This window comes from Fonsecaea pedrosoi (assembly GCF_000835455.1).
Source record: "Fonsecaea pedrosoi CBS 271.37 unplaced genomic scaffold supercont1.3, whole genome shotgun sequence".
Lineage (NCBI taxonomy): Eukaryota > Fungi > Ascomycota > Eurotiomycetes > Chaetothyriales > Herpotrichiellaceae > Fonsecaea > Fonsecaea pedrosoi.
The window spans coordinates 659358-672965 of record NW_013550613.1 but is presented as its reverse complement, the minus strand read 5'-3'; the positions used below and the strand labels follow the sequence as shown (position 1 = coordinate 672965).

The window sequence follows — 13608 nt, the reverse complement described above, 5'->3', positions numbered from 1 at the left end:
GCACAGTGTGCTCTGACAAGAGATGGTTTAACCAGGCACGGCAATAGGGATGGCCATTGTCGAGACAGAGCAGACAAGCAAACGTAGCTTTTTATGAGAACAATGATATGAAGAAGCCGTCAAAGCCATTTCTAATGAACCCAATAGCTGGAACCCTAACACCACAATCGTGAGTTTACCAGCACAAGTAGAGAGTACCAAGTATAGGTTGCTGGCTTCGTGTCCCGGCTGCTGGTGCGTGCCGATGCGACCCGATGAATGGACTGGCAGCACGTGGCGGGGTAAGCGTTAATTCTGTCTTCTCTTATCGGCCCCTATCGTTATCTTATCGAACTGTCTCTCCAGGGTCTGGCGGGGAAGCACCTCAGGGCTGTAGTCAGCGCAGGAATTCCGAGAACAAAGTATTTCTTTACAGCAGCTCAACATTTCTTCTGCAAAAATGAGCAAACGCTGTCTGCCAGCGATCTCGTCGACTGCCCATGTCCAGCCGGAATTCTCATCCGCTTTGGTGCTGGGAATCCTCGAATACACCCTATTTCCTGACTAAGTTGAGTCATACTGACGCAATGGTGCTTTAGGTGTCGCTGCACCGTCCTCTCCTTGAGGTATGAGGTAACTGCCATGTTGGATACCGACGACGACATCACGGTCCATCTATCTAGCTCGCTTGACTGAGGAGCCTAGTGTCGACGGGAACCGGACTCGCCTGCCCTTCGCCTCGGGGAGAGATTCGCCCTCTTTACTACTGCTTCGAGTTCTCTCAGGCTATGGAATTTCGTTGCTCGCCATGCCAGTGCCAGTCCCTCTCTCTTCCCGTGTCAAAGGCGCCATATTTGGCCTTGCGGTGTGCGACGCACTCGGGGGCCCCGTCGAGTTCAAACCCCGCGGTTCCTTCGACCGGGTGACGCAGATGCTGCCCAACGACAACTTCCGTCTCCCGCCGGGTTGTTTCACGGATGACACTTCGATGACTCTGTGCCTGGCTCACTCGCTTCTAGAGTGTGGCGGCCAGTCAAATATCGTGCACCAGGCCGAAAAGTACATCTCGTGGTGGCGGGACGGATACATGTCGTCAGTCGGTCGGTGCTTCGACATTGGGGTCTCGACGAGAAGTGCGCTCGAGATATGGGACAATTTCCTCCATCTCATGCCTCGGGACTCGTCACCACCGGTGGAAGAGACGGAGCGTGCGATACTAAAGAAGATTTCCTTTTCGTTCGGCAAGGACGAATATTGCGGCAATGGGAGTCTGATGAGAGTGCTCCCAGCGGCCTTGATCGCCCCCAGCGAGCCGGATGCCGTCCATCTGGCGCACGAGAGCTCGCTGCCCACACATCCTCATCCGCGGTGCGTCCACGCGTGCATGATCTACACTGCGTTGGTCCTACAGGCGCTCAACGGTGCGTCCAAGACCGAGCTTGCTGTCAGCTTGGCCGAGTCCGTGCGAGAGATCCCCAGCAATATCTCCGACACTCCCGTCGAACTCGTGCTCGCGGAGAGGCTAGGCAAGTACCAGACACTAAGAGATTGGGAGGAGACGCCGGCGGAGTCAATCCGGAGCACGGGCTACGTTGTTGACACGCTTGAGGCGTCGCTCTGGGCCTTCTTCAACGCCGACACTTTCGAAGAGGCCGCAACCCTGTCTGTCAATTTGGGTTACGACGCGGACACTGTGGGCGCGATATGCGGTGGACTCGCTGGGACATATCACGGGTTCGAAGCCATTCCCGACCGCTGGCTGCGCGAGATGAAGAAGACAGACGTCCTCGACGAAGTAGCGCAGAAGATAGTCGAGCACAAGAGCAGAACAGTGTAAGCTTGTTAGACATTTCTACAGCGTACGGGAGAAGCATACTTTTCTTCTCCTCATCCTCCTCCTGCCATCGACCATGCATGCCCAACCAGTTCCTCAAAAGGGAACCCCCGACACGAGCACACAAAATGGGATGTGCATAACCTCTTTCAAGTTTTTTTTTGTCCGGTGGGGTTCATTGAAGCCAACTTTGGGTCATTGGGGGGCGATGGAACGAATCATCGACCATTACGGTAGGTGAGGGGATGGCAGACCGTATACATTAGGTTGGTATTTGTACATATGCACAAAGTATCTTGGTTACTCGGTTAAGTAGGATTTGCCACCGCCAACAGCAAAGACAGAAGGATAGGCAGACACAGACATAGACACTAGGAAAGATCATCTGACCTGACGTGACTGGTTTGAAGAAGAACAAACGGAGAAATCAGTGACGCCATTCCAGCGCAGGCAGCGAAGAAGCTAAAAAGGATATATCCAGAATACCTACCTCCTCAGCGAGGTCTTTATTTTCAACATCCCTACTTTAAGCATACGGTCATCCATCGCCCTTGACCTTTCAATACTCATTATCCCAAAGAGGAAGACGATACCTTAAGGATTTGATTTCGATCTCGATCTCGATCCACCTCTCTCCTTCATTCTCATTCTCATTCTCATCCTCATCCTCACTCATACCCACACACCCGCGCACCGCCCCAGGCAAAGTACAACCGCAGCTCGTAGCCCACAACCCGTAAAACCCAAAACACAAAGTCATAATGTCCAACTACTCATACGGCTCGGACCAAGTGTCCCGCGGACAGCACCAGCACGGCACCGCCGGCTCTAGCGGTGGCAGCGGCACCAGTGGCAGTGGAGGCAACTCGCACGGCTCAGTGTTCTACAGCGCATCGACGTCGTATTCGATGTCTAGCTCTACATCGTCCTCGACCGGTGGCAGCAGCAACTCGAACCACGCCCAGCGGTACAGCGAGACCTTGACGAGCAACGACCGCGACGGGACCAACATCCGGCGCGTGGCCGAGGAGACGGGCAGGCCCACAGTCAGCGAGGAGACGTATATCCCGCCGCAGCGGGGGTCCGTGGCCGGGTCTAACTCCTCGACAGGCGGTCGAGGTAGAATCGAGGATGTCACTGATCGTGACGGTGACGGCGACAATGACGACGAACAGGCCGAGAGGGATCGAGAGTACGAGGAGAGGATCGAGGAGGAGTATGCCAAGCGCGAAGGGGGTGCTTGAAGCAAGCCATCGTCCCTCTCCTTCTTCCGTCTCCTTTCCTCTGATTCCTTTTCTCTTGAATCCCCCGGACCAGTGGGATGGAGGTGGCTGGCCTGTTGTCCTTTTTTTTGGGCCTCCGGTGATTACCGTGTAGGGTCCTTGTCTGTATCATCATTGCTGTTATTACTATTGTTGCTGCTACCACCATCGATACCACCACCATGACTGACTCAAGTTCACACCTGTACATATATTCTTGCAAGCAACAAAGGCAAGCCAAGGAAACGCAAGGGAGACGAAGGACCAGGCTTTGACTTTGGACAGCAACAGCACTTGCTGTATGAGGCTAAAGGAAAGGCGAGAGAAAAATGAAGACGACGAGGAAGGAAAGGGTTTCAGTCCACTGCATCCTTGCCTTGCTGTATAGGCATGACCTGCATGATGTTTATGCCTACCCATAAAAAGTGCTCGTTGGCTCACTCACTCTCACCCCCCTCCCTCATTGAACCAAAAAAAAAGCAAATGACATAATCACCTACTCTCTGGAACTACACCAAAGGCCAAAGGAGGATAACAAACTCACCTCACCTCAACGAGACGGGGGGAATAAAGGACAGATTCCGGTAATGGAAGGGGTATATAATTTGCTCTGTAGTCTCAAAAACCAAAAACCAATCCGCTCTTCTGCCACTCTATCTATCTATTCCACCACTAAATATCCAGCTCTGCGTGAACATCTAAGAACCCTGGCACGTATAGGGTAGGAGGAGGTGTAAGGGAAACATATAAGACCATGTCAACTGGTAAAGGGAGATGAGGAGGACGGGTTCAATCCCTTCCTCAACGCTCGCTCGGATCCAGTTGTCTGTCTGCTTTCTGTCACTCCCGGCCAGAAGCTAACGGGAGATGTGTCTCCCGTTGGTTGTGGTTGACGATGGATTGCTTCGCATCTGGCGAAATAAAGTGGACGAGTGACGAATGACTCGACACAAACCAGTCTCGCACGCACAGTGACCCATGAAACAAGTACTTTTGGGCTGGTGCAAAGAGACAGGTAGGTTGTTTGCTCCTCCTAGATCTTCAGCTCCTCTAACGACGCCGCAGCCTCCACGCTCTTCTCCTTCGAAAGGATGAGCGGACTTGTCGAGATGTCGATTGTCTTGGTGCATATCCATGCAGACGCGTACATGTTGACCCTGTAATAGAGAATGAGAGGCCTGGCTCCAAAGGATGGGACAACGAGAGAAACCGTCTGGACTCACCGATCGATACACTTGCCAGAATCCCGTCTGCCCACGCAACTCGCACTAAAGCCATTCTGCTCAAATATGTCCGTGTACCAGGGCCGCAGCGCTGCAGAGCGGAACAGGACACGACCTCCAAGCTTGAGGACCTTGTTCAAAGCTACGATTTGCTCCAGAGCCGCCGAGTCCTTGTCACTCGGGTCGAACCAGTCCATCGAGTCCATCAGCTGCAGATTGTCAACGGAGGTTCCCATAGAAATGATTTATCAGACGAGAAAACCACCAGACTTACAATAGCAATGGTCAATGTCGACGGGCTGATCCTAGCAATCACCTCCATAATTTCATCCGTGTGGATGCGAAGACCATCAAATGCATCGGGCTTTGACAGCGTTGCGTGCGCCTTGACCCCGAGGTAGCGTGGATGGCACCTGTTTCGTTGCTTCATTAGATGGCTGGGGGAAAAAAAGGTCCAAGAGCGGAATGCTTGCTTACTTTCTTGAGAACTTCCCCTGTAGGCAGAGGTAATAGAAATAGTTCTCCCTACTGATCTGCGTTGTTTCCACCACAGGATCCAACGTGTCGACAACGTATTGCCAGATAGCTTCACCGCAGAGCTTCTTCGTCCGTGGCAGCCCTGTCCGCTGCGCGTAGTCGTCAACGATGAGGGCGTGCTGGTTGGGGGGAACCCCGGCCGCTTTCCATGCCCACCACTCTGTAGACACCACCGTCTTATGTAGGGGCCAGCTGAGCAGGAGATTCCTGATCTGAGGCCACATCTCGCGCTGCTCGTTTAGCGTCTCCACCTTACATATCGTGCGCACTTTTGCAGTGAGACCAAACGTCTTGAACAGCCACCGGATGAGCTTAATGGCGTGTCTGGAGCCCCCACTCTCGTACAGACCCCCCTTGGAGGAGAAGATATAGGATTTGCTGAGCCAGTACTGGAACGCTTGGCTGGACATATGAGGACTGAGTTTGGAGAGGAGGAGATTGCGGAAGTCTGGGTGCTTGCCCTCGCCGAAGAGTTGCCACACGTCATTATAAGGGAGGGCGGTGAAGGCGGCAACTTTGAGCTCGAGGAGGTGGTTTTGGTTCGGGTTCAGATCGACTGCGTGAATCCGCTTGGGTCGTTCAAGCAGATAGTCAAGAATGTTGTCCCCAGCGCTGGTGATGGTGAGGATAACGTCGTCCTGATTGATCTTCAAGAGCTGATGGTCGACCTTGGGATCTTCCCAGTTGAAGGCATAGATATACTCGTTGCCGAATTGTTGATGTTTTTGCAAAAGGTCATTGTAATAGATTCTCCAATGGTGCTGTTGGTAAAACGCTGAAGGAAGAGGCAGGTCATTGCTCAAGTTGACAATAGCCGACTCATACGACTTTGACCGCGGAATGCTTTGTTGTGCGTCCAAGCTCCGCTGCTCCTTGAATTTCATGGGGGACAGATATGGTGATTCTGTAAGAGCCGCATCGAGTCTTTCCAAGACTTCCTGCCCCTGTTCAGCGAAAGCTTCGGCATCTCGTCTGCATCCAACGAAAATATAGTATGGGATGCTGTGACGAAACACGGTTAGTTACCGAAGCCTCATGGATAAAGAGAAGCAGAAGAAGCCTCGCAGGAGCCCATCACTTTGTCTGTGATGGAAGGGGATACACAAGGACTCACCCGCCGAGAGGATAGTTTCGCTGGCTTGTTGACAAGACAGTGCCAAAGCGATACTCAACGTAGTCCCTTCGACCACCATCAAGGTTGACTCGATCGGCATCGAACCACGTGCGCCAGAACATGCGTCCGAACCAGTTCACATGGCGGTTGAAGGTCCCACCACAGTAGTTTCTTGACGAGACATCGACAATGCTTTGGACGTAAAAGTCACAAATGCCAATCAAGCCTCTGGGGGACAGAAATCCTGCGACCATGTCGACCACGCCGTAGAAATCCGGGATCATGGACAAACTGTAGCTCATGGTGATCAGATCCGCCGAGGATGGAGCGCACGCGACCGACCTCGCATCCTGGCACAAGACGGTGACATTCTTCCAGCCGTTGTTACGGACTCGTTCTCGGGCGACCTCACATAATGAAGTGGAGAGATCGACGAGGAACACATGTTCGAAGAAGCCATCGACACCCACCAATTTGTCCATGACTTCAATGTTGTACCCAGTGCCGCCCCCAATGTCATACCATACAGGCTTGCGTCCTTCTCCGGAGGCCATTTTACCCTGCAACTTTGCCACCAAGATCGCAAGCATATCCTCTCTCCCTCGCAACAGGCGTTTTCGGGTAGAGTCATAGACATTTGCCTGAAGGAGAACATGAGCACCAAGGAAAAAAGAGTAGTAAATTTGTCTACCCTCCTACCTGAGCAGAATAGAAACTTTCAAGAGCCCCTTGCTGGCCAATGTCGGCTCGTTTGTCGTGGGGCTTGAGCATACAGGCATAGACGAATTTGAGATAGGGATGGGCAGCGACTTTGTCGAGCGACACTCGTCCGCCAAGTCTATACAACACAATACCCAGGATGGTCACGAGGACGAAGAAACCGGCACCGATCAAGCCAAGTTCGAAGTGGAAATCCTTGAGGCGCTGCCATTCTGCTGCGTAGTTGAATTGTGCCATTGCTGCTGATCAAACCTACACAACAACGACACCTGCAGATCCAAGGGAGAAAAGAAGAAGAAGAAATTCTGAGGGTGCTCGTGAGCGTCTTCTCATATTGTCGGGTGTTTATGTCTTGACCGCAAGACACAGGGTGACTCTGGGCAGCGAATAAACCACGGGGAGCGAATTCCACAAATCGGATCACTGGAAACAGCCATATGGCGCACTGAATGGCGAGGACAACCGCCGTAGAGCCTCGAGAACAGTCCGATTAGGGGGACACTGGCAGCCAGATTACCCAGAGCTGCGGCTGCAGGTGAAGCCATCGAAATTCGGTGGGATGAACTTTGTCGGAAAAAGTTCACAGGACATGTGGTGAGAAGCTCTCTGATAGCTATTCAGGGGGACGAATCAACGTCGAGAACTTGGCGCGTGGACGCTCGATAATCCTATCGCGGGCGAGTAGGGAGAAACAAGCTTGGGCAGCATCATCTCGAACGAAAGGCAAGAATCGGGTGCACGTGTTGTACAATTAAATCGACAACTCCTTGTTATTCGATATTCATCGGCTGCAGGGCCACGAGATCCCATTTCTGTCCTGCAAATTGGTGGTCTTTGGTGATGGTGGGGATCGCCAGGTCCTGGCCCCGGCCCAGCGCAATGCAGGTCATCCACCATCGTTTCTCGTTTCACTTTCCAATCTCGACAGGAGGTCTTGCGCCTTGTCACGTGCTCGGGCAGCCTCGCGGCTGTGCTCGTCCTGGTCGGAAGGCTGGTCTGTAATGGGAGATGGCGCTGAGTGAAACTGATCCAAGGGCATATCGACAGCATCCAGACCATCAAGCCTTGCGAGGTAGGCACAATCTTCGTGAAGGTCGGCTATCCAAAGGGCGACCATTGCACGAAGTCTGATGAGTTCAGGTTCATCCATGTACGGAACGGTGGCCATGCAAGTGTCCATCCTGGATGCAATTTGATCAGCCTGTTCAAGCTCCCTCACCTTCTTGTGTGATTGACTGTTGGACTTGCCAGCCCGAGGAGAGGACGTGACAGAGTCCATATCACTTTCGTCAACCTCATGCTCGGTTGCGTACTGAAATTGGACCACGTAGATCCAGAGGTTGAACATGGCGAGGTAATAGTCAACAGCATTGACGGCCTCAGGCCATGACTTGTGGTAAGGATGTCTAACGATAAGTCGCTCGTAAAAGCGCTTAGCCTTCTCGAAACCCTCGTGCGTGAACGGAAGTGCCGAGAACCTCTTGGAAGGAACCCGTTCCTTGGGTGCCCCATTACGAAGAAGCACTTCAGCCACAATGCCCATATAGCCTTGAGTACGGACTGCGGCATGTTTGCTGACGATATCCTCACGGAAGATCAAGCCTAGCGCACGAGCAGCACGAGGAAAATCTTCCTTAAGGAGCGAACGGTGGACTATTGTGGTCAGGGCAGCGAGGTGCTGAAAGTGCAAAGACCGTGAGCTGTCTGATACCTTTGACAGTTGTGCGCTTTTCTTCTCTTTGTCCACCTCTCCTCGTGCCTCCTGACTATTCGTTGAAGGCACCTCGGCGTGCGGAAATGGGAAAGGTGGTGGAGGCTGATACAACGGCTGCCCAGCAACACGACGTTGGAGTCGCTCGACTGGAGATACAACAGCGGTATAGTCAAGGTTGACAGAGGTCTCAAGTTGACTGTCCATATTATAGATTGTCTGGTTGTCTTGTTCTTCGCCCTGTATAGCATCATTTTCCTGCATTGTCATTCTCTTGCGCTTGTTCTTTCCTGAAGCTAGTTCCCATGTTGTAGGACAGGCTCGTCGCGTTGCGACAGGTGGTACAAAAATGTGCGGCATGATTGTCTGTGGTATTGTTCAGAGAGGTAGAGCCGCTGAGTGAACACCTAAAAATGAAGGCATCCAGGTGTATAGCCGCGTGCTCTTCAGGATGGCGCCCAAATCCGCGTGATCAATAGGCTTCCCTAGAAATAGCGTCGCACCGAGTCCCGCGTGCTGCAGCTGTGATGTAATCCATGTCAAGACTTGTGCAGATGCTCGACGGGATCAGAATAGTGAAGAGACAGGGTTATATAGAGAGTGATACAATCCAGGATAACAGAAGACAAGCATGGATCTGGACAAAGGCATGTAAAATAATTACATGAGGAGTCACTGATGTTGTTATTGGGCCGGGGCATTTGTTGTTTGATCAGGTCCTGAGAGGTCAAAAGTGCAGGGTGACCAAACAAAGTCCGTGCTTTGGTCCCTTCGTCCCTTGGGGCGACTTTTGGCTTGCTCGCTGCCCAGCGCTTCAGCCTTTCCTTGGTCCAACCCACACCACACCACTTCCAACCTCGACTCTACCAGGCTCAACCAAGCCATCGTCCTGTGAACTATCCTAGACATCTCGCTCTCTCTTCCACTGGCCACGAAGTCCATTCTCTCCACCGGCATCCCCACGTCCTCATCAGTCGTCGAATAGGGCCAGATTTGGAGCGTCTTGATGTGTCGGTCCAGTTGCTGACAGCGAACGCAACCTTGGCCACCGATCAAACCCTCTGCCTTGAATCTCTCCTTCCACGCCGTACACACAATACAATCAGTTAAGTCGGCTCAAGATTGACGACGAAGTCCCGCAGAACCACCGCTGTTTGAATATGACACCATAACTAGTTTGTCCCTGTTGCGCAGGCCGAAAATCAACTGGCCTCCACATATGGGGAACACCACGTCGACTCCTCGTGCTCAGGCGGAGGCTGGACTGATGGAGGAGTTAAGGAACACTCCGGATGGTGCGGAAACAACAACTGGCGATACTGGCACCGAGGGCAGGAGTTCTCGACTGGCGAGACGGAATGCCCAGTCGTTGAGAATGGCTGGTCAGAGGGCTAGCACTCTTTACGACAGTTTTCGACGACATCGATCTGTTGAATCGGTCACATCTCGTCCGAATGCAGGCCATTCGTCATCCCCTCCTTCCGAGACCGAATACGAACAAGAGAACAGACCGCTGGTAGGTTTGGAGGATGTGGACATGACAGACACAGAGGCCATCGCGACACCTATACTATCGCCATCCTCGAGCAGGAGAAGGTCAACAATGTCAAGATTGGGCTCCAGACTGCTTCCGGATGCCGTTGCAAGAGGTCTGCTACACAGTGGAGAAGAGACCGCAGAAGAAGGTCGGGCGTTGCGCCATGGGATTTCGGGGCGATTACGCCCTTCCGTCTACGAACGACCACCAAACTCAGACTCGAACAGTCGGGTATCCCTCACTGGCTCTATAAGACGACGGAGCGAGAATAGGACTGGATCTAGACGACGAGCAATCCGAGGACCCTTTCCTGCCCTGCAAAGCATGAGCCAACCGCGTGGGTCTAGCAATTCGTGGTCGGAATCTCTGGACGAAGATATACGAGAGCTTCCCCAGCCTGCAGCCTCTGGTCTACGACACCGAAGCAGGTTCAGCAGAGTTCGGGATTCTATGTCCATCTCTCAACGGATTTCGAGCCTATTTCGCCAGTCCACCGAGCAGCTTCAGTCTAGCCAGGGAGGTCGAGAGTCTCCTTTGAGGCCGGCGAGGGTGACGTTCGCCGATGAATCCGATCATCTCCTTCCTTCCATGCCCTCCGCTGACCATCGCCATGAAAATGATGATGCTCCTCATGAGCTAGACGCCGTTGAGCCTGAGGCTCGGACCCTCCTGGCCGGACCCCGAGTCACGTCGGGGATGAGTACCATTAGACGCTTTCAGCCGGGCCTCCGTTCACGATCAACAAGACTGATACGAAGAGGGGAACATCCGCCTCTCTCACAGGTACTCCAACTTGCTGCCGCAGCCATCGCGGCTCAGCTTTCCGGCCACGCCACAGCTGGTTCTACTGGTCCGCGTAACCTTGGTGGTGACACTTTTGATGGAAGCATTCAAAACTTTGTACAAACGCTACAGGAGGCGGCGACCGCCCAAGCCGGAGAAAACATCGATGTGAACGCACCGGGTGGTGACCTGCCACCAGTGAACTTTATGAGAGTATTCCAATTTCCAAATGACGAAAACGGGTCGCCGATCGCATCCCAAGCAGAATCGCGCGATGTTGACCATATGGACTTGGATTCTATCGCTGGACCTGGTGAAAGCGATCGGTCGGTTACCTTGGTCCTCGTTGGGGTCCGATCGCTCCCGCACGGCCAGGACAACACTGGCGGCGAGAATGGCACGCTGGGCCCTAGTCTTGACACCCTATTGAGCCTTCCATTCTTGCCTCCAGCCAATGTTCTACGGAATGGAAGCTCTGGCGCTTTGTTCCGCCGGTCGGATGGCAGAAATAGATCAAGCACACGGCGACACTCGATGACCAACTTCAGCTTTCCCGCGCAGTACGAGACCCAGAGACATCACCGCACCAGGACACAGACCAGCCGCCTGTCGAGCCATTCAGATCAGACTGTGCCCACTACACCTGACGCGGGCGCCTCCCCTACCTTGCTCTCAGAAACTCCTCCCGGTCCCATACCACCTCCTTCGACCCCAGCAGACATCAGGAGTGGGCATGCCACTCCAATTCGGCGACCTTCCTCAGCCTCGGCTGCACCTAATCCGACACTCTCCGAACTTGACGAGGATCGTCCACATGATCACATCGACGACCGTGCCCCCCCAGAAACTTCGTTTAATACCGCTCGACAACGACGACGAAGCGACTCTGAGTTCGCCCGCCGGCCCGAGCTGGGATCGGGTGCAGCAAGGCGCAATGGGATGGTAGAACCAGATCCTCCGCCAGCAGGTGTTGGACGAAGTTGGCTGATCTATGTCGTGGGCACCAACGTTTCGGCGACACATCCTGCTTTTGCTATGCCGAGTTTGTTTACCGATAACCCATCCTATGAGGACATGCAGATGTTGTCAACCCTCCTGGGACCTGTCAAGCCGCCTGTTGCAACCCAAGAAGATGTGAGCGCCGCTGGCGGAGTCTTTCGGCTGGTTGTCCAAGACTCGGGCTTCCTCGGGGAACCCGACTCTGACGGCGATGGTTCCTCGCTTGTAATAAACTTGGGGGAACGATGTCTCATTTGCTTGTCAGACTATGCTGCGTCGGAAGAGGTCCGCCGCTTGGATAGATGCAAGCATGTCTACCACCGCGAATGCATCGATGAAGTGAGTCACCGCTCCTCAGATCATATGTATAGAAATTTACTGACACCATTGCAGTGGCTCACAACTGGTCGGAACAGCTGTCCCATGTGCCGTGGCCAGGGCGTGCAGGAGAAGGGTCCATCCTCCAATTCCTCGACGAATTCTGGCACGCCTTCCTCGACCACCACCACCACATGACAGAATGGTCGAAGAGAGCGTCTGAGATCTTTGCGCAGAAGCTCACGTACTTTACGAATTTTCTTGGAGCGTTTTCTTGAAAGAAGCTATCAGTTGTGGCGCACTTTGGGTAACAATGGCGAAGAGACGGCGACTGGACCGGAGCGTGCAGTCTTTACAGACTGGGAATACTGGGGGACTGGGAACTGGTCGGCTTCTATATCGCTGGAAGGAAGTTGTTTTCATGGATCTGGGACGCTCTGATCAGACACGAAATTTGTTTTGCGTTGCTACATAGCCAGGGCTTTGGGTGTTGGTCAGAGAGCTGGGAAGCTTGGGGATGAATCTCAATCAGGACGTGTATGTAAGGATCACACAGAAGGGCTGGCTCCTAATCAGAACTCGCGGTCTTTTGTGACGCTTGGGGAATGAGTATGAGTCTTACGTTTTTACAGATATTATCTACAGAGCACCTTGTCACTTGGTGCCCTAGTTTGGTTCCCTATCTTGTCGTTGTCCTCTTGATCAAATTACTAGTCATCCTCCTTCAGATGTGTTCTGTCAATGATCCGCAACTAGGCCAGGGACTTTGAAACACGGGGCTTTGCATTGGAGCAACAAGCGAGGATTCGATACGAGCCTTGCCGCGCCTCCGGAATGGGAATTGACTTGTGCTAAATGTCTGTGGGGGCGACTTGTGCAACTCGAAGACAGCGACTTCATCAGACTTGGACACGAGCGTTGCACGAGTTGACCTTTGTCCTTGGGGGGAAATAGCCAGGCACCAGGCACATGGAAAAGGTGGAAACAAATGCGCAGGAAATGACCACAAAACTAGTGGCTTCGTTGCAATCCCACAATCGAGTTCCTCACTTCTCTGCATTGTTAGGAATCCACCAGCTTCCGACGAAACAAGGTCGTTCACCCATAATACCCACTACCAGGTACAATACAGACCGAACACTGTGAGTCCTCAGCCTCCGACTCAACCCTGCGATCCCCTGTTCCCTCCTCTCCTCTCCTCTCCACCCTCCGGATACCATCCCTGACCAGCCTGGGCCATCGTCATTGATTTTCCCACGTCCATCTTCCACCGAAACACAAGGTCTCAGCAAGAATTAGAGCTTTTTCAGGAACTAGGACTGATAAGCGTCTCATCGAGATCAGGATGATCAATGATATTGAATTTGGTCCGGAACTTGCCAGCGAGTCAGTTTTGGGTTCCTCCTCAAGCTGTCCGAATCGCCTTGCCACCCTCTCCTCCACGGTAGCCTCCTCCTCTATGTGGGCAAACAAAACGGAATGGCTTGGTGCAATGTGACATTGGACGCCAAAAGATGCAAAAGAACACTACCAGTGGCGCTCTCAAAAGGCCAAGCCGCCGTGTTACTTGTTGGCCACGCCTGTCAACCAC

General features: G+C 53.1%; 5 protein-coding genes across 5 annotated transcripts; 3 read left to right on the top strand and 2 right to left on the bottom strand.

Annotated features, from left to right (window-relative positions):
• Window positions 1–787: 787 nt before the first annotated feature.
• Z517_04117 (uncharacterized protein) lies at window positions 788–1816 on the top strand (the record flags this gene model as incomplete). Its single annotated transcript, XM_013429448.1, has 1 exon — window positions 788–1816. The coding sequence occupies one exon, from the start codon at window positions 788–790 to the stop codon at window positions 1814–1816; it is 1029 nt and encodes a 342-aa protein (XP_013284902.1).
• A 758-nt stretch (window positions 1817–2574) lies between these two features.
• Window positions 2575–3057, top strand: Z517_04116 (uncharacterized protein; the record flags this gene model as incomplete). Its single annotated transcript, XM_013429447.1, has 1 exon — window positions 2575–3057. The coding sequence occupies one exon, from the start codon at window positions 2575–2577 to the stop codon at window positions 3055–3057; it is 483 nt and encodes a 160-aa protein (XP_013284901.1).
• Window positions 3058–4108: 1051 nt separating this feature from the next.
• Z517_04115 (uncharacterized protein) lies at window positions 4109–6906 on the bottom strand (the record flags this gene model as incomplete). Its single annotated transcript, XM_013429446.1, has 6 exons — window positions 4109–4232; window positions 4299–4507; window positions 4573–4711; window positions 4776–5837; window positions 5950–6590; window positions 6649–6906. The coding sequence occupies 6 exons, from the start codon at window positions 6904–6906 to the stop codon at window positions 4109–4111; spliced, it is 2433 nt and encodes an 810-aa protein (XP_013284900.1).
• A 649-nt stretch (window positions 6907–7555) lies between these two features.
• Z517_04114 (uncharacterized protein) lies at window positions 7556–8740 on the bottom strand (the record flags this gene model as incomplete). Its single annotated transcript, XM_013429445.1, has 1 exon — window positions 7556–8740. The coding sequence occupies one exon, from the start codon at window positions 8738–8740 to the stop codon at window positions 7556–7558; it is 1185 nt and encodes a 394-aa protein (XP_013284899.1).
• Window positions 8741–9599: 859 nt separating this feature from the next.
• Z517_04113 (uncharacterized protein) lies at window positions 9600–12215 on the top strand (the record flags this gene model as incomplete). Its single annotated transcript, XM_013429444.1, has 2 exons — window positions 9600–12038; window positions 12093–12215. 2 exons carry the CDS (start codon window positions 9600–9602, stop codon window positions 12213–12215), a joined length of 2562 nt encoding a protein of 853 aa, XP_013284898.1.
• Window positions 12216–13608: the final 1393 nt, after the last annotated feature.